This window comes from Bactrocera dorsalis, chromosome 5, assembly GCF_023373825.1.
Source record: "Bactrocera dorsalis isolate Fly_Bdor chromosome 5, ASM2337382v1, whole genome shotgun sequence".
Taxonomy (NCBI): domain Eukaryota; kingdom Metazoa; phylum Arthropoda; class Insecta; order Diptera; family Tephritidae; genus Bactrocera; species Bactrocera dorsalis.
Window position 1 is genome coordinate 31,740,238 of NC_064307.1, and position 19,614 is coordinate 31,759,851.

Below are 19,614 nucleotides of genomic sequence, written 5' to 3' on the forward strand. Positions count from 1 at the left end.
AATATTAAATCGACTATATGTACGGAGGAATTTCGATTGGCACCGGTTGCATGGGTGTGTGTCAGAGCAGAAATGTGTTAAAATTTTCCAAATGACACTATTTAACAATTTAGGTGCAGCGGCTTTAGCCTTCACCGTGAGGTCGAGTGAAATGCCGTATTCCGTTGTGTTTTTGCGGCTGACGTCAGTCATATTAATGGTGTTTTCTGGCATTTTATCGATTGCAACATAACATTATGGTAGCGCAACAGTGCGTATGAGTGACATTTGAAGGAGGAAAAGTGTGTATAAAAGACCGGTTTCCCAATAGAAAGAATTGAGTTTTGGAATATCATTGAGAACATTTAAATTTTTTTGTAAATTAAATACAAAGTAACTATATTAAAGTATAGTTTGAGTAAAATTTTAGAGCAATTTTTTAAATATAAGAGAAGGAGTCTACTTACATAAGCATTCAATGCTAGCAGCTCGCTCTTCTTGACATTATATTATATATAAAGCCTAAAGTGAAATTCAATAACTAATTACGCTCATTACATATTAAGGAGCTAATGCTCTTTCCGACAACTTTTAAATCAATATTTAATAGTAAAATGGAACCTAAGGCCTTTGATTGCTGTGTTTTGGTCGAGCCTCATAAAGATTTTTGGTTTTCATTGCTCTTGGTCAGTATCTTATGGACTCTCATACAATATATTATTTTAAGCCCAGTTTATCTGTATAAAATAAATAACATATTTCCGATGATTTAACAAGTAAAAATTCTTAATTTCTTGGTATCAAGCAACGTCCACACTTAAAATTCTTGTCTATCACATAAACAATTATACATATTTTATGACAAGTCTTGTTTTTCCTTGTTGGCGTAGACAACGCTAATGCTGTTATAGCCGAGTTTACAGCAGCGCATCAGTCGTTCCTCCTTTTCATTGTTTGGCGCTGATTCGAGATACAAAGTGTTGGCAGGTCCTTTTCCACCGCGTCTTTCCAACGGAAGGAAGGTCTACCTCTTTCTTTGCTTCGCAGAGCTGGTGCTGGTGCTGGATGCCAATCTTGGCTGCAACATAGTGGTTCGAGTCGATGTTAGGACTTTGGAGCGTATGTACGTCTAAAATACTAGAGACGTGTCTTTCAAAATATTGCTCAATCTGTGAGTTATAATAATGAAAATTAGAGAACATTTTAGCCTGGTAATTATGAGACTTAAAATTGGGTTATTTGTCTAAAAACTGTGAAACAAAATTCTGGAAAATAAAAAAAATAAGCTATACTATGTTAAACAATTTTCCAAAAGGTTTTAAAGGAAACATACGTCGTACATGGATTTGCAAGCAGCTTCACAATGTATTTCGTGCTTGTTCACTGTTACATACATTGTATTAGGATCTTAATATGTATTGCTCGCGAGAATGCATATTTAACAGTTACCAATTCACTGACGTCACGACATTGGAGAACCAAAGCTTTAAATATTAAAATGTAAAGTATTTTTTTTTGCTTATCCCATTACTTATGTGGCTGTGTAACAAGAAAAATTCTACACTTTACAAGTAATTACACTTACTCACTTAAGCTTACAGTAGATGAAGGTCACTGCGACACTTTTGCGCACAAATGAGTTTAAAGGCCACTAATGCTTTGAACATGCGTTGAAATAAGTAGGCTCATTGGTGAACAATAAGCAACAAGAATCACGCTTGGCTACTCCGATGCTACAATACCCTTCGCAGGTACATCACTTATAGCGTAAAATGATATAAAAAGATATAAAACTTGATTTTGAGTTGTCAAGTTGTATAGCTATAGTAGTCCGATCTGCACAATTTCTATGGATATTGTACCATGGCTTTGGATAATAATTCTTGCCAAATTTTATGAAGATATCTCGTCAAATGAAAAAGTATTTCATACAAGAACTAGACATGAATATATTATAGGGTTTCTGATGTGTTCTTCTGGCTGTTACAAACTTCGTGGCGAACTTAATATACCGTGTTTTGTGCAGGCCCTCTGGCTATTAGGCTTAAAATATTGCAGTTGAATGCATTTTTCGCTACTTTCGAAACCGTTAGCAACAACCTACCACATTACTCCGTTGAATTCCGACCGGCCTGCCGAAATAGAATGCAAAACACTTGACCTAAAATTGGCGCGAAAATTTCCATGAAAACTCGTGTTGTTCTCGTATGAGTATATGTCCTTGAATAGACATACTTTCTTTGTACGAATAAACACTTAGGCGCACTGGAAGTTCGGTATCAACTGTCACTTCAGCGCACTCAAAGATTAGTACAGTATACGCGAGTTGTAATAATTTACAGCAAAATAATATTGAAAAAAATGTATTTACATAATGAATTTGAATGTTTCATGGTGAGATGATTACAAAGGGAGGTTTGAACTTGCTGGTTTTGAATTCATGGAAACCTTCGGCATGCGTTTTTTGCAAATTATTAATCAATATAATTTTCTGCTATAGGCTTCAAAATAGCCTCGTGAGCCAGTAGAAGCATGCCAATGGTGAATCCAGTTCTCGGCAAACTTGCTATAAGGCTCGACTTTGAACTGTTCGTTGGTTTAGACGGTATATTCGACGATGGAGATGATTTTCCATCCTCGAAAAGAGGCGAAGGTTGTATTGACATATGTGGAAGGCGGAAAGACCCTCTTTACTAAAAACAAAAAAAAAATAAATCTAACCTCATTTCTTTCCGAAAAAAATTGAAAAAATTCTATACGCCTGTATTAGAGCAAGGCTAACATATCAAAAGCACAGAACGCCTACAGAACCAGAGGCATATCCATGGCAATTGCCTTTCACCCGCCAAACCCCAAAATATAGAAGGAGCTTTGGATCATAAGGAATATGCCCTGGGCATCAATAAAAAGATACAATATAGTTCTCAAATCCTCACATTCTATTTTGTAGAGAAGGTTTCGGGCTGTTGGCGGCCATAAGTAATGACGATTAATGCAGAATGTGCAGTGAAATAGATCTGAGAGAGACGCTGGAAGACCTTCTTTGCTTCTGTCTAGTCTTAACAAGAACACGAATTAGATATCAAGGACTTTTACAGTTCAAGAGACCAAATAAAATATCAAAATTAGATATAAAATCTATCTTAAAGTTCGCAAAAAACGTTGACGTCCTGTATGATGAATTTTATTTTTTTCGGTGTCGGCTTATTTTTGGAGCGGCATTCGTTAGATTGTTGGACAGTTTCGAAGTCATATACCTTTAATGATTTATCTCGGGGTCTTAGTTGCATTGTGAGGAGTTTGTTTGCGACAAGTACATGATATTGATTTTGAAAATGGTTCCAACCTTTTAATAGGAGTCTACCATTAACATGCTTCATAGCCAAAAATTTACTAAAATGTGTTGAGCCGATTCTTAAGAGATATTGTGATCCCCTGCTACTTCTCTGATACCAATATGGCGATTCCTAAACACATTTTCTTTAACTTTTTCGATGTTATCGCCATTAACAGAGGTGGATGGACAACTCTCATAAGGCAAGGTTTCAGTACCTTCGCCTAATGGTTTGTGCCCCTTGTGTTCGTAAACGAAGGATGTACTTTATAGAGTTTCGGACATTTCCTTTTGGCTGTTACGAACTTAATGGCAAACTTTATATAACCCGGTCGGGGTATAAGAATAAGAATTCCACATTTTTTGATTGATCTCGCATTCTTAATCTGCTGTCCACCACTATAATTTCGGAATGGATTAACTTTTTTATGCAGTAAAAACTTATAGAAATGTTTATTCCATGACGCGCTAAAATCGAAGACCTTCGCGATGAAAATACTCGTGCATTAATAAACAGTAAGAGTAGCTATTTTTGATTGAAGGTGACAGACTGGGTCAATTGAAAGGCTTTAATTGGTTTTTAAAAACTTACAAGTGCACTTAGCAGTCTTAGGCGAATATACAATCCTACATATACACATACGTATTTAGTTGCAAAGCCTGTTGCGTGCAAATGAAACTAGGTCATACGCGTTTACCCTTCACACATTCATAGTTACGCGTAAGAAAGGATTTTGGGCTTCACCATAAGTAATCCCTGTAGGGAAAGCTTAAATAAGGCCGAAATACAATATATAATGTACTAGATCTGTTTCTAATTGTCAGTTTAGGTATACCAATGGCCATTTCATATGATAATACATATACCTTAGAACTACTTTTGACACTGAATTTTAGATGTAAGTTAGGTGCTCGATTTTCTTAAGGTTGATATATTGGGTGCCGTGAGAGATATTCCATCTCATCCACCTGAAGGCTGGAAATTCAGAGATGTATGTATGTTGGGGATGTTATATACATACTATGTGTGTAAATTTCTAAAGATTAACAATAAAGTCGTGTGTCGTCCAGTTAGCTGAGATAAACACGCCAAAAACACAAAATATCACGCCCGAGATGATATGAGAGGGCCAATACTTCCCTGGGCTCCCACATACCTAACATTAGTCAGGATTGTCATTTTAAATCTTAAGTTATTTCTCTGGCTTTGATTCCTGCAAGTTGTAAGAGTATAAAATGTTCGGCCGCACCCGAAGTTAGCCCTTCCTTACCTGTTACAAATAGCTTCTCGCAAACGACACATATTGTAATACTCGAATATTACTCCTTGTTGATAGTTTGGCCGGAACGGACAGTTTGGTCGGTCGATAATAGAAGAAAACTGTCCAGGTTATGATTTTGGACCTGAAATGACGTGGTTTATTGCGCTTCGGCTCACTTTTTCCACAATTTTCGGAATATTGATCGTCTCTTTCCAGGTTGTGAGCATGGATCCAAGACTCATCGCCAGTAATAATTAGCGTTTTCACAAGTCTCATAAAGTTATAAGTAATAACGATTCGAAAACATATCATTGAGAATTTTTGTATGAAATCCAACAACAATTTTTTTAAAAAAGTGGAAAAATTTATACTTTACGATGGGTTGTGAGTACCCCAAATAAGTTTCATGACATTCTGGCAGTCGGAAAGCATTGTATCAAGACGTTAACGGCACACTCTTTTTCGAAAAAATTTAGTGATTTTGGAACCAATCGAGCTTACACTTAGGCTCCAATGATCTTTCAAAACAGTTTTCACTGATCCTTCTGATATTTCAACGACGCCAGTGAGATCTCTGACCGTTAATCGTCGTTTTTCAAGCACCAATTCCTCTCTTTTATTGACGTGGTGGTTGTCAGTAGATGTTGATGGCCGTCTTGGACTTCGTTTGTGGCCAACGTGTTCTCGACCCTCTGAATAATTTATACCAATCAAAAACACTTGCACACGACTGATAATTATCACTGAGGGCCTTTTCCAACATTCTTATCGTTTCGGTACCAGAAATTTGAATCCGCACACCAAATTTTGATGGTACATCTTTGATGAATAATTAAACTCATCGTAAAAATCGCCAAATGCACTTTATATACTTCCGAAAGACAATCGTATACAAAACACTAATGCATATTTTGAAGTAATATTTGGCACAGATGTCACTGATAGTCTTTTTAACCTAAAAATATTTCAATGAATGGGTTTTCGCGTGAAATTTAAATTGAAAAGTCTTACTAAATTAAAGAGTCGGTATTGATACAAGAGAGGCTGAATGAGAGCTCTTTAAAATGGTATAAGCGATTTCTGCAAGGCGACTAATTTTTGTTTCATAGATTTTGAAGAAGTCAGTATGTATAAATAGCTGGTATTGTTTGTTCGATGCGCTACTTTCTAAAGTCAAAAGTAATATTGTAAGCATTATGGGCGCAAAAATGACTCAATAGAATCGGTGGTCTAAAATATAAAGTAGTATGGAACGTAAGATAGTCAAAAAGTACTAGGTAGAATTTGCAATTTGGGTATAAATGACAGGAAATTTTTGGCAGTCTGGCGCTTGTTTCTGAGGAAAAAGATAACGCCGCATTTGATAGAAGATAAAACGAGCAGATTGCAAAACGCTACAATTAAGAGCTGTATAACTGTAATTACACATATCTATAGATTATGTGCCATCTGCCTTTTGATTATCAGTGTTTGTAGCAGTACCTGGAATGGGTAAGATTATTAGATTATTCTAGTATCTTTTATACAGATTTTCGCGTCTCATCAACAGAAATATGTGAGTGTATTTATATATATATTCATACATATGTATATGTTATGCTTTCATTTATGAATAAATAAAAATGCGTAAAATTTTCGCATTTAGTTCATTATCAAAATTCGCGAACAACACTTGTGACCATGAATTCAACGGAGCGCTACATACTTATCTGCACGGTGGGTTGCTTTCTTACATAATATACAATTGACTTTATACTTTAAACTTTTTCCGACAGCTGTTATTCCTTATCGCCCTTGCAAGAGGAGTTCCTGTGGGCATTTCCCCATATGATTCGAATAGTGAAAATAACGCAGACTTTTGCACGGAAAAAGCAGCAAATGGCTTCTTCGCCGACCCATCTGATACGGATTGCACCAGGTAAGCTGGGAACCAAGTTCTGTTGTTTTAACATTTAATAAATCATAAAATTTCAGTTACATCAATTGCTATAACGTAAACGGCGAGTGGAAGACGAAACTACTGAAATGCCCTCAAGGGCAATACTTTGATCCTGCATTGAGCTTCTGTAGCAGCCTTTATAATTGCTCACTTTGAAGGAAGACTGCAACTGCGACGTATTTAGTCTGTGAATAATATCTAAGTCCACATTTTACTCTATAAATATGTGTAATTTATTTTATTTGATTTCTGTTCGTACAATTACATTTTGTATATGATATGTAGTGGAGTTAGGGTAACTTAATTATTGCAAATAAATCAATACTAATATATAAATACATATGAAATGAATTGACTGGTTCATATTGCCACATCATAGGTTAGGTTGATTCCATATCAACATTTGTAATTGTATAATTAGCGATTAGTCAACGAGTGCTACCTGAACTCTAGCTATGGGATACTTAGTATAATAGAGTGGGTAAGGTCTCGACGGATTTTTATTAATTTTCACGTTTAATGTCTTCAATCGATTTAAAATTGTTTTCCCGGAGCGGTCATTTGAGTTTGCTGAATAGCCAGAAGTCGCACAAAGCTAAATCAGGCGAATACGGTAGTTGCGACACAATATTGATTGAAAATTTGACGAAAAACTCACGAAAAATCATTGTAGTATGAGAAGATGCATTATCGTGGTGCAAAAACCAAAAGTTGTCGGCCAATAATTCAGAAGTTTTTTACGTATATCTTCGCGCTAAAGAAGACCACTCAAATAGTATTCTTTGTTGACAGTTTGGCCGGTGGGAAGGAGTTCGGAGTGTACCATACCGAGATAATCGAAGAAAACTCTCAATATAACCTTCTTTTTTTACCTGCTTTGACATGGTTTTTTCGTCTTCAGGCACGATAGTCGGTCGATTGATCATCTGTTTCCGGATCTTAAGCATAGATCCAATACTTGCCGCCGGTAATAATATGTTTCATGACATCCTGATAGTAGGAAAACATTGCTGCACAGATGTTAACGCGACACTGTTTTTCGAAAAAATTGAGTGATTTTGGGACCAATCGTGCTTTTTAGCTACAAATGATATTTTACAATGGGTTTCACTGATCCTTCCGATTCTCGAACTATGCCAGTAAGATCTCTGACCGTTAATTGTCGATTTTCAAGCACCAATTCCCATATTTTATTGACTTTTTGATCATCAGTTGATGTTGAAGGCTGTACAGGACATGGTTCGTTCTCGACCTTATTTCAATAATTTGTACCAAACAAATATCATTGATTGAGACAAGCAATTATCATCAAAGGTCTTTGGAAATATTCTGAACGCTTCGGCCCCAGAAATTTGATTCCGCATACAAAATTTAAGGGAAGTTCTTTGTTGAATAATTTTACTCATCGTTAAAATCACCGAATGCACTAAAGTGTCTAAAGTGGACTATACCGAAAGGACCATACCGAAATGGAGTACTCAGTACCTTAAGCTGACGACCACTTAATAGGTTTAATGTAAACAACAAATTTAAAATTGCTGACGACAAGTCAGCCTCCACATTTAGTGTAAAAGTGGATGGGATCGGATGATAAATCCGTCCACTCTCCATATGTGTACAGCGTTTGTATTGAAAATCTGCGGCATATATGTAAATCGAGTACCAATAACATATTTAAAATGAAAATTTCTAAAAAAAGTGCCTTTACCATATGATATCCCACCTCCAAAAATTGTTGAAAGTGGATCTTAATTTTTCAAGCCAGCATATGAAGAATATGTTGACCACAGTGCCTATACCTAGCCTTGTACCGAAAATATCGGGTAATCTGTTAGATATAGTATTGAAATTATGTTTATAATGTACCAAAACTAATACTTTAACTAGCCCCCATATACACACCCAATATAAATATTTTCGAATTTATCGATTTTCGAATCATCTTGGCTTTCCATATACTACATACTCGTATTAAGATTTTCGTTCACCATCACCCATCTTGAGACCCAGGATCTTTATTGCATAATATTCGATCGTAACGTAATGAAGAATATATAGCAGCCGTAGAGTGAAATATAGAACGACTTGGCGCATTTTAGGTCGAGATCTTAATTGAAAGCGTACAAAAAACAGTTTGTGCAAGAATTTAAGCCGCTCGACCTTCCCAAGCGACAACGCTTCTCTCTTTGGGATCTTTCAGTTTCAAGAAGATCCGACGTTTTGGAACCAAACTTTGTTCAGCGATGAGGCCTCAATGGTTATATAAAGAAGCAAAATTGCCGCATTTGAGACGAAAAGCAACCTGAAGAAATTCAAAAGCTCCATGTTTGATGTGGTTATTGTCCCGATGGTCGATCCGATCTGTGATATCGCCCAGTTAGAATTTTTCCTGTGGGTATATGTAAAGTCAAAAGTCTATGCAGATAATCTCGTTTCGATTCAAGCTTTGGATGATAACATCACCAGCTGAGACGCAGCCGCGACCAGCATTTGAAAAACATAATCTTCAAAAAGTAAATGTCAAAGAATGTTCGAATGATAAATAATGATTCCCCATTAAATTTGAAGTTTCTGTGTTTTTTTTTCCAAAAAAATAGAGAACCTCGAAATGTAATTTTAACGCCTTTGGTTACGTGATTACAATCCATCGTTTTGCAACATGTGCACTTATTTCACCCCACCTTTGATGTATGCAAATCACAGGAGCATAATATGCTTGATTTCACCTGAATCTAGTACTTCCTTTCGTGATTTATTTGTTTTCGAAAAAAAAAACAGAAATAAGGGAACCGCATTCATAATCGTATCGTTTCATTTCTCTTCGGCCACACAGAGAGTGCAAACTTGACTCACATCAAAATTGTTATTTTTTTATTTCATAACGGTATATTTCCTAGCTATTAAATTTTGAGATAGATGAGAGATAATATAATAACGATTAAAAAAATGGAAAACGTGGCCCGTGGTAGTGGATTCGGCTCAGATGATAAACATACAAGTATGCCTTACTATCTACATTTACGATGTTTTGAAATTATATATCTTTCATCTAGTATACAAATTTATCTATACCTGACTATATATTATATCTTGTTTATGGTTTAAGGGGAACTAACCAGAAAAAAATCAATTGGTATCTCATCAAATATTGTATGGGTTAGTCATTTCATATCCGTTAACCATCTAGCAAGCAAATGAGCGCGATATTTATGGCGTTCATATAATATTTTATGGCTAACTATGTTATTATTTATTTAACTATAGTACATACCATAGATACAGTGTTGCCAGTAAGCAATTTGAAATTGTGGGCAAATATGTAGCAGAAGTTAATATTTTTTGTACTTATGTGTAAGCATTTAGGTATTTGCTTAAACTTTGAGAAAAGACATACAATTATTTCTTTAGATATTGTAAGCTATAAATATGTCTATTCTTGAACTGGTGAACAAAGTACTTTGGGCTTATTATTGGCAGAAAGCTTTCATGAAAGGCAAACATTACGAAGAAATTGAGAAAGATATCGGTTGCCTTATACTATTGTAGAGGATCAATTGTGAAAGCGGTGTTCTGCTTTTTTGAGAACGTAGTTAAGTCAATAAGGTTTTATCGGGTAGTTGGCTGGTGAAAGCGTTCAGCGGAAACGGAGATCTAGTTTGTCGTTTCTTGAGTAACGTCTTGCAGCACGGTTGCACCGTATCCTCCTGACTCGTGCTGGTGTTGAATGCAACCCGGGTCCGTATGAATTTTTCTCCAACTCGGTCAGTGTAAGACATGTAAACGATGGAGCCATCTTAAGTCCTGCTTAAGTCCCATGAGTTAAGTGGTCCAATGCTGCAATATGCACCTCGTTCGTGCACTGCCCTGCCACCCCACCAGGGTGGTCAACCGAGGATTTCCACGGTCCATAGGAGCTCAAATAGGCAGCACGACTCCTTTCCTCGCTTTCGCAGAAATCATCCCGGAAGTCATCTGCTTGGAGCGGAACCGCCTCCTAGGAGCATCATGAGGTCATTCCTTAACTACGTCGACGACATTTAACAATACGCCGACCAGACTTTGCACGCAACTAATTTCCGACAAGCACTGACCGCCTTTCACAGTGGTGCCATCAAGACCGCCTCTCCCTAAGTGAATGGCGTGCTTGGAGTCAAACCATCACCCATTGCTGAGCTCGAGTTGTGGCGAGAGGTGAGAGGCGAGAAGTGAGAGTGACTTTGACCTGTAGCAGATTAAACTCTTACTTATACAGATTAGACCCTGTCATACCTAATATATGTCCAGCGTGCAATGAGTCCCCGCATGACATCCTTTTCTATGCTCTTCTAACCCTAGTCGTCAGACACCTTTCTCCCTTTGGTCCGACTCCGTCGAAACAGCAGGTTTCCTTACCATCCTAACGGGAATTAGGTACCCATTATAACAACAGCTATTCGACTTAGGGAACCTTCTATTGGCTGCTCCTTCTCTGTCAACATATCTGCGAGAGATTTGTAGTCGGGGCTAAGCCGTCAGAAAAGTGATGTAGTGAGCTTTTTCACTGATGGATCGAGGTTAAGAGGGCGGGTAGGAGGTGGAGTCTTATGATAGGAGCGTTAGTCAATGTAATTTCAGGCTGCAAGACTACTGAGTGGACAATAAGAGGTCCTATGAACTACATGCTTTTAGTAAAGAAAATTTCGCAGTAATTGTAGGTGTTCTGACTAGACACTATTCTCAAAACGTTTCGTCGATCTATGAGTATCTGAGAACACAAAGGAGTTTATGAGTAACACAAAGGAAAAACAGATGTCCAAGATTATTTTATTATAGGGATGATTATTTGTTTAAGTAACGTTGCCATTAGAGCTCTTCATGCAGCACTGAAGATATTTGTTTTACATCAGCAATTTTGAAAACAATTGTAATAGTCTGGCAACACCACGTACATATTGATATGTGCCTAATTATAGATAATTATCTAATCTTCCCTATTGTAAATTTTTAAAGTCTCGATATGAGATTTAATAACAAATATTATCTTCCGCTAGAAACATTATTTATATAGCATTTATTATTCTTGTGAAACTACATATATACATATATATGTAAACCGTTAGAATATCTCGACGATCTATGCAGCTATTCTTTTTGCGATCTTTAGTTTTATGGCAACAGGTAAACATGATTTTTGGCAGATAATAAATTAATGAGGTTGGGTCTTCATACATCGAACTGTTATTTGGGCCATAGAAACATACATAAACATATACATATATGTATATGTATGTAACAAATAAATAAATATATATATATCGTTCTAGATATGTATTTGTGTTTACCATGTATTGCTCTATCAGCCACTTCCCGTTGACACTGGCTTTATCGTGTTTAAAGTTTACCAAATCGGCGCTGCAAACTCAGTCAGCATTTGCAGTTAAAGCTAAGTAAATGAAGCGAATAAGTGAAGTCACTTTCTTTCTTGTGGTAAGTAAGAACAATGTAGTCCTGAGAAACTTTGATGCATAACCTTTTCTTACTAGGCACTCGCGTTTGGTGGCGTGCATGGCGAGTGCGATAAGTGCAATACTAATAATCCTGTAGCTTGTCACAGCGAAACGGTCTATTCACTCTGCATTAATGGTAAATTTATTTTAAAATATTTTTTAATAACTAATTTGAATACTAACTGTTCCATTTTAATTGAAATTCAGATCAACCAACCATGAATTTCGTCACATGCCCCACTGATTATATATGTACAAGCGATGTGTATGTTTGTTATCCAAGCAATTCGTCAGTTGCAAGTTGCACTAATTCAACTATCGACGAAACATCTCAGTGCGGCATTTGTGCATCCAGGAATAATTTGTATGCATGCCTTAATGAAACGACCATTGCGTTCTGTTTTACCGACGGTGTGCCACATTACGAGTCACTTTCTTACTGTCCAGCGGGCACTGTCTGCGATTTGAATGCGGAAAGTGGATTTTGCACAGCCTCCACAAAAACTACGGTATGTTAAAATATGAATTTTACATTTTTATCTGGCTAACAATTTTTGTATGAGATCAATGAGTGGTGTTTGAATGCATTGGGTTATATGATTCTTGTTTCAATCCGCAGCCAAGTTGCAGACAAAGCCAATGGACAACCCCGGTACCCACCACTGCAACGAATTCTGTATCTACTAGTGATACGACTCCTATAGCCACCACTACAACAACTCCTGTACCTACCACTACAACAACCCCAGTAGCCACCACTACAACAACTCCTGTACCTACGACTACAACGACTTCTGCTGCTACCACTACAACAACTCCTGTACCTACCACTACAACAACTCCTGTACCTACCACTACAACGACTCCTACACCTACCACTACTACAACTCCAGTACCCACCACTACAACGACTTCTGCACCTACCACTACGACACCTATATCCACTACCACAACAACTCCAGTACCCACCACTACAACGACTCCTGTACCCACCACTACAACAACTCCTGTACCTACGACTACAACGACTCCTGCACCTACCACCACAACGACTCCTGCAGCTACCACTACAACAACTCCTGTACCCACCACTACAACAACTCCTATACCTACGACTACAATGACTTCGACACCTACCACTACAACGAATTCTGCACCTACCACTACAACAACTCCAGTACCCACCACTACAACAACTCCTGCACCTACTACTACTACAACTCCTGTACCTACGACTACAACGACCCCAGTACCCACCACTACAACGACTCCTGCACCTACCACTACAACAACTCCAGTACCCACCACTACAACGACTCCTGCACCTACCACCACAACAACACCTATACCCACCACTACAACAACTCCTGTACCCACCACTACAACAACACCTATACCCACTACCACAACAACTCCTGTACCCACCACTACAACAACTCCAGTACCCACCACTACAACGACTCCTGTACCCACCACTACAACAACTACTGTACCCACCACTACAACGACTCCTGCACCTACCACTACAACAACTCCAGTACCCACCACTACAACAACTCCTGTACCCACCACTACAACGACCCCAGTACCCACCACTACAACGACTCCTGCACCTACCACTACTACAACTCCAGTACCTACGACTACAACGACCCCAGTATCCACCACTTCAACAACTGCAGTAACCACCACTACAACGACTCCTGCACCTACCACTACAACAACTCCAGTACCCACCACTACAACGACTCCTGTACCCACCACTACAACGACTCCTGCACCTACCACTACAACAACTCCGGCTACAACCACTGAACACGATCTTACTCCGGCGGAAATTTGCGAAAATTATGGCACATCGGGTACCATTGCTTACCCTGGTGATCTTACGTGTAAAATGTAAGCATTTTAATTTTGTGTTATTTTGGAGCATTCAAATAAGTTTCGAAATTTTAGGTCTATTCAGTGTAGCGAAACTAATAATGTTTGGAATGCAGTCGTAAATACATGTCCTACGAATCAGTGGTTTGATCCTACTTTAAAATTTTGTACCACAACATATAGTTGCCCCACTCAGAGTACTTCAACAACGACAATGACAACCACAACCACAACAACGACAACACCAGATCCAACCACAACTACAGCAGCTCCTACTCTGGAGGAAATATGTCAAGAGCACGGCACGGCGGATACAATTGCTGCACCCAATGACACTACTTGTACAAAGTAAGCAACTTGAATATTCTCCAAATTTATAGCTTGAGTGATTTAATAAAATTGCAGATACATCGTCTGTTCGAAGCCTGGGGCTAGTTGGATTGCTCAGGAGTATACTTGCAAGGTTGCCTTTGATCCGACTACAAAAAAATGTAGCACTACTTATGTCTGTACAACGTAGAGGTATCGGCGCTCTTAAGAGCGTCTCTTGCAGAAATAGTTGCACAAAATAGATAATGAAAAATAATTTTTAAGAAACACTTACTTCCTGTTTTGAACTTTGTAAATTTCACGTCAGGATCACATTGATAGATTTTAAATTATTTACATGAATAAACGGGATACCTAAGCATACATGTAAGGTAAATTCAATTTTCATTCAATGGGATCATAGGTATGAACTAGTGATTAAGGCGGTTATGAGAGGCTTGCTGTGTACAAATATGGTAGAAGCTTGAGTAGTAATAAGAAAAAAGTGAACATCGCTTGCACCGGGGCTATAATACCCTTCCCAAATACAAAAAAAAAAACTGATTTGTATGACAGCTATACGCTATAGCGACTCGATCTAATCACTTTTTTGGAAATTACACCATTACTTTTTACAGTAATCCAAGCCAAATTTAGTGACGATATCTCGTCAAATGGAAAGGCTTTCTATACAAGCACTTTAAACCAATCGTACAGTTTGTTTGGCAGCTATATGTTATAGTAATCCGATATCAGCGGATTCGACAAACAAACAGCTACTTGAAACAATGTTGACGTGTGTAAAATTTCAGATCGATATCTTAAAAACTGAAGGACTAATTCGCGTGTATACAAATCGCCCACCTGTTTGGACTTAGCTCGTCATGCGAATCTAATTAACAGTCAAAGAAATCGGCCCATCTTTTACTATGACAGCGTTTTACTATGATCGCTCAGGAGTTTTTTGCACAGCTCAGTCGAATCAATCTTACAACTGTGGTTAAAAAATGTAAACATATTAGAAGCAAACGACAGTTGGACTCGGTCAAGTAAAGAAAATCTAAAAATTGTCCAATTAAAAGTATAAGAGACTTTGATAGAAGTCTTTTTAAAAATACTAAAATGAATAAGAAATAAGTACCATGTCAAAGGTGATCCATTTCGCGTTTCCCCGGTGGTTTAAACAAAAAGTATCGATTTTTGCTCTTTTTTCGACACTTTTTTGCAGATAAAAATAGGAAGATTTCAAAAAAAATAAAATAAAAACTTCCATAGCGCGATAGCGAATGACGTTAAAAATGTTCTCTTCAAAGTGAAACTAGATAGACATCTTTAAAATTCTTCCTTTGAGAGTGGAAATCGTTTCAAAAAACCTCATTCTGAGGAAAACGCGTTTAAAGATTGGTGTCGCTATGTTCACCACTCTCTTCCCTTTCTACAAGAAACACTGTAGCGACCGTAATAATTTGAAATTCGATTTCAAAATTTAAAAGAATGTTTATTGTAGTGTATACTAGCCGATAATACAACAAAAATATCGATTTCTTGAAAATTTCACACTGAGACGATCCCTTAAGATATCGTCGTAAAATGTGCCAAGTCGTTCCTTATGTCAGTTCGAGTTATTGCGAACTCTCCACGGTCTCAGCTACGACTGCTATATTTTTTTCCTCACTATACTAAACAAAATTAACATGACAGCGTGACACCACTCATGCGTGATCTGTCAAAACAGGCTATTGAAAAAGTAACTCTAACCGATCACCCGTTTCTAGGGTTTCAGTGGTTTTTTCCCTGAATAGGATGTATTAAATTAGGTACGATGTTTCTAACTCCCAAAAGGCGAGGTTGGAGACCATATATTTTAGTATATACTTACGAGTATATATTAATACAAATAACAGTGTGATGAGCTGAGTCGATGTAGTAATGCCAGCCTATCTGTCCTTCTACCTATACTATATGTCTGCGTATATGAGAACTAGTCCATAGTAGCATATAGCTACCACTTAAGCTGACCGTTCAAAATAACATAAACATTTTATCTTCAAACTTTACAAGCTTTTAGACATACATATGTAAAATATTTACTCAAGTGGAATTTATAAAATAAACTAGAGGACCCGCTTACGTTTTACTGTGGCTGATACATGGATAGTACTACTAATACCATCTATATGATTTCTATTAATTAGATTATAAGTATTAGTTAAGGAATAATCGGATTTTTGATGAAGCAACAAAAATGAATCAAAAAGCATTTCGTGTGTTAAGAAAGAATTGGTTTTTGGGGTAAAAATACTATTGAATTTGGGCTGTGCATCAGTGAAATCAATCGAGTCCAATCGATTGTCAGAAAGGCAAAAAAATCGGCTGGCAAAAAAGGTTATAGCTACCCATAGATGTATTGAATCACCCAATTTATTACTCAAGAACGAACAACTCTGTCCACAATATAAAAACTTGATCCACAGATCTCGCCTTTTACTTTGGCATCGTTTTCTTTAATGCACGTTTACGCCAATTTAAGGTTTGAATATTGGATACTACGATGGTAGCGCCATCTATCGGTCAAACATTCCAAAATTAATAATTGATTAAAAATGAAAAATAATTCAAAATACATTTTCCAGTGGACCAAATTGTAAATCTAAACCATTCTCGAATCTCCTTGAACATACACACAAAATTTCATCAAAATCGGTCCATCCGTTTAGGAGCAGTTCAAATGCAAACACACGGTCAGAAGATTTATATATATAAAGATAAGTCAGTAAATTTATTATTATTATTTCATTGTTTATTGCATATGACATTTAAAAAAAGTTGAAATACTTTTTTATTTTTATAGTTTTTTATATTCAAATGAAATATTAACAATCATCAGGACGTGTCGTTTGACATGCTTGCGTTGCAGCATTAAAATAGTATTGGCAAGTGTACTGATAGCCCAAATATTGACCAGAAAGCCGGTAGCAGTAAATATATCTAAAAAAGTAATGAATAAAAATTAATTACAGAAGAAACAAATATGGTTAAGTGAAATTTCAAATAAATAAATTTAGCATTGTTTTCGAATACTTCTTAAGTTCATAAAGTAAGGCTAGTTTGGAAATATAGTCCGCTTTGACTTTTTGGCCGATTAAATGCAATAATATTCATATCAAGATTTGTCTTGGTATATAACTTAGATACTTAGAAAATGACGTATAGTCATCAGCTATCATCAGAATCAGAACTGAGCCATTCGAGATATAAGTTAAAAATTGTTATGTGATATACACACCTGGCACATGTTGTGTCACCCTCTTGTCTAAATTTGCCTGTTTGGCCCATTTCAGCACAAAATGTGTTGGCATCTACAGGCGGCTGAGTTGAAACTGTTGTTGCAATGGTTGTTGTCCTGGTTGTTGATTCGGTTGTAGTATCTGTTGTTGCAACGGTTGTTGTATCAGTTGTTGTATGGGTAGTTGTTTCCGTTGTTTTATCGGTTGTAGAGTCAGTTGTTGTAGCAGTTGTTTTATCGGTTGTTGATTCAGTTGTTTTATCAGTTGTTGTATCGGTTGTCGATATAGTTGTTGTTTCGGTTGTTGAGTCGGTTGTAGAGTCAGTTGTTTTATCAGTTGTTGTATCTGTTGTTGAGTCAGTTGTTGATTTAGTTGTTGTATCAGTTGTTGTATCCGTTGTAGTATCTGTAGTTATAGCAGTTGTTGAGTCGGTTGTCATAACAGTTGTTGTATCTGTTGTTGCATCGGTTGTTGTATCGGCGATTGAGCACGATGGCTACAAAAAACAAGGTTCGAATCCGATGACGTTTGCACAGCAATAATAGAAACTATTTATACTCACATTTACAGTTCCCGCAGACGAACAAATTTGCGGGTTATTCAAATCGCATACATATCCCAAGGGACAGTAATCAATAGAACTCGTATCTGGTGTTTCGCCATTATAGCAAATGGCATAGATGGCTTCGTCGAGACAGGCGAAATTCTTCTGCGCAGATGCGCATGTTCCACACTGCTCCTCGTAGCAAACGGGCACAGCGCCCTGGGCGGTGGCCTGACATATAGCCGCGTTAGCTGTGCAAACCTTGCCTGTAGGACAGGGCGTAGACACATTAATCGGCGTGCCGTCTACACAAATGGCAAAGTTCTGCTCGTCCAGACAAGCCGCCTCACTCGCGAAACACTCGTTGCATTGCCCGGTGAGAGCTGCGTGGCCGACGTGTTCATTTGTGACGAGGAGTAGCTGCAATTGAAATGACAGCGAATTGCATAAAAAATTACTTTCAGCTCAGCTCATACACACACATGTATACTTAACTAACATTTGTCAGCACGACCATAAGTAAACGCTTCGAGTCCACGTGGTAGAACATTTTACTTCGCGTCTGCCGTAATAGCTTGCTTAGCGTGTAACTCTAGTTTTCTATCTGTTTTGAACTTTGCCTAATGCTCATCTTTTTTAACAACGTCAATCAATTATAACCGTATATATTGTTTGTTGGTATTTGCGATAGTGTGAAAATAGTTGAATATTCAACGGTTACAAATTAGTTGCGTTTTGGGCCGTGCTTCTTCACCCGTGTCAATCACTTTATGTATTAAGGGGGTATTGTAGTCTAGCAATTTTAAAATACCGGAAATATTGTTTCCATAATTTGATAGTCTTAATATTCATTTAAAAGGAATTTTCAAAACAAATATTGTTTTTGAAGTTATAGCTATGTTAGTGGCGTGGTAATTTAAACGGTTAGTGGTCGACGAAATTTTAAGGGTTACATGGGTTTAAGGGTTTCAAAAAATCGAGTTTTTTATTATCTTATTAAATTCTACGACACCTCTAGAATATTAGCCAAAATTTTCAAGTTAATCCGAGTAATGGTATTGGAGATACAGTTTTGAGAACTTGTGCGCTCGAGGCTAGCTAGGCTAAGTGCGCCGTCTTTCAACGCGTTTTTCTCGAAACTGTGTTTTGGAAATCGGTTGGCAAGATTTCTCGAGAGTTACTCAACCGATGTTCATGAAATTTTACACAGGTCTTGGAGATACAATTCTTAAAGATTTGGACGAAGATTTCTTTTTGTACACAACTATTTGAAAAAAAATGTCCCGAACTTTACATTGAAATTTCAACTTTTGTAAAAATGTCAGAACTTTTTTGTTAATACATAGTGTATGTTTGTAACAACAAAAAATTCTAATAAAATATTTAATTTTTATATGCGAACAAATTTTTAAAAAAGGCTATTGTTTACCCGAGGAAACCCATGTAACCCCTTAACACTTAGAATAGCACCTATAGTTTGGGCTTCGCTTGTAAACTACCTATTACCGACATCAACACTTCATTTTATATATTGTCATTTTCGGTTTCGAACATGCGATCTATCGATTGCCGCTCACACACTCGACATACTCC

General features: G+C 37.2%; 5 protein-coding genes and 1 long non-coding RNA gene across 7 annotated transcripts in view; 4 read left to right on the forward strand and 2 right to left on the reverse strand.

Moving 5' to 3' along the window:
* LOC125778759 (cuticle protein LPCP-23-like) overlaps positions 1–19,614 on the forward strand; it is a 201,979-nt gene that overhangs the window by 75,279 nt on the left and 107,086 nt on the right. The window lies entirely within an intron of this gene.
* Positions 1–19,614, forward strand: part of LOC105224827 (cuticle protein 16.5) — a 140,058-nt gene that overhangs the window by 25,160 nt on the left and 95,284 nt on the right. The gene's annotated exons all lie outside the window — the stretch shown is intronic.
* LOC125778776 (uncharacterized) overlaps positions 1–19,614 on the reverse strand; it is a 210,504-nt gene that overhangs the window by 23,770 nt on the left and 167,120 nt on the right. The gene's annotated exons all lie outside the window — the stretch shown is intronic.
* Positions 6,150–6,865, forward strand: LOC115066052 (uncharacterized). Its single transcript, XM_029549638.2, has 3 exons — positions 6,150–6,291; positions 6,351–6,493; positions 6,550–6,865. Exons 1-3 carry the CDS (start codon positions 6,256–6,258, stop codon positions 6,668–6,670), a joined length of 300 nt encoding a protein of 99 aa, XP_029405498.2. The 5' UTR covers positions 6,150–6,255; the 3' UTR covers positions 6,671–6,865.
* Positions 11,875–14,572, forward strand: LOC105224817 (mucin-5AC). Its single transcript, XM_049457917.1, has 6 exons — positions 11,875–11,980; positions 12,037–12,136; positions 12,208–12,509; positions 12,620–13,899; positions 13,957–14,229; positions 14,287–14,572. Exons 1-6 carry the CDS (start codon positions 11,945–11,947, stop codon positions 14,399–14,401), a joined length of 2,106 nt encoding a protein of 701 aa, XP_049313874.1. The 5' UTR covers positions 11,875–11,944; the 3' UTR covers positions 14,402–14,572.
* Positions 16,974–18,755, reverse strand: LOC105224818 (papilin). Its single transcript, XM_011203037.4, has 4 exons — positions 18,521–18,755; positions 18,040–18,441; positions 17,477–17,973; positions 16,974–17,178 (listed from the first exon to the last, which is right to left on the reverse strand). The coding sequence occupies exons 1-4, from the start codon at positions 18,569–18,571 to the stop codon at positions 17,064–17,066; spliced, it is 1,065 nt and encodes a 354-aa protein (XP_011201339.2). The 5' UTR covers positions 18,572–18,755; the 3' UTR covers positions 16,974–17,063.

Bases quoted from the DNA above. Each gene is read 5' to 3' on its own strand.
- LOC105224817 (XM_049457917.1), top strand. From the start codon at position 11,945: ATGAAGCGAATAAGTGAAGTCACTTTCTTTCTTGTG. The intron at 12,510-12,619 runs GTATGTTAAAAT...TTCAATCCGCAG, and splicing joins CAGCCTCCACAAAAACTACG to CCAAGTTGCAGACAAAGCCA. The intron at 14,230-14,286 runs GTAAGCAACTTG...ATAAAATTGCAG, and splicing joins AATGACACTACTTGTACAAA to ATACATCGTCTGTTCGAAGC.
- LOC105224818 (XM_011203037.4), bottom strand. From the start codon at position 18,571: ATGTTCTACCACGTGGACTCGAAGCGTTTACTTATGGTCGTGCTGACA. The intron at 18,442-18,520 runs GTTAGTTAAGTA...TTTCAATTGCAG, and splicing joins TTATGGTCGTGCTGACAAAT to CTACTCCTCGTCACAAATGA. The intron at 17,179-17,476 runs GTGTGTATATCA...TTACTTTTTTAG, and splicing joins GGTGACACAACATGTGCCAG to ATATATTTACTGCTACCGGC.
- LOC115066052 (XM_029549638.2), top strand. From the start codon at position 6,256: ATGAATTCAACGGAGCGCTACATACTTATCTGCACG. The intron at 6,292-6,350 runs GTGGGTTGCTTT...TTTTTCCGACAG, and splicing joins GCTACATACTTATCTGCACG to CTGTTATTCCTTATCGCCCT. The intron at 6,494-6,549 runs GTAAGCTGGGAA...ATAAAATTTCAG, and splicing joins TCTGATACGGATTGCACCAG to TTACATCAATTGCTATAACG.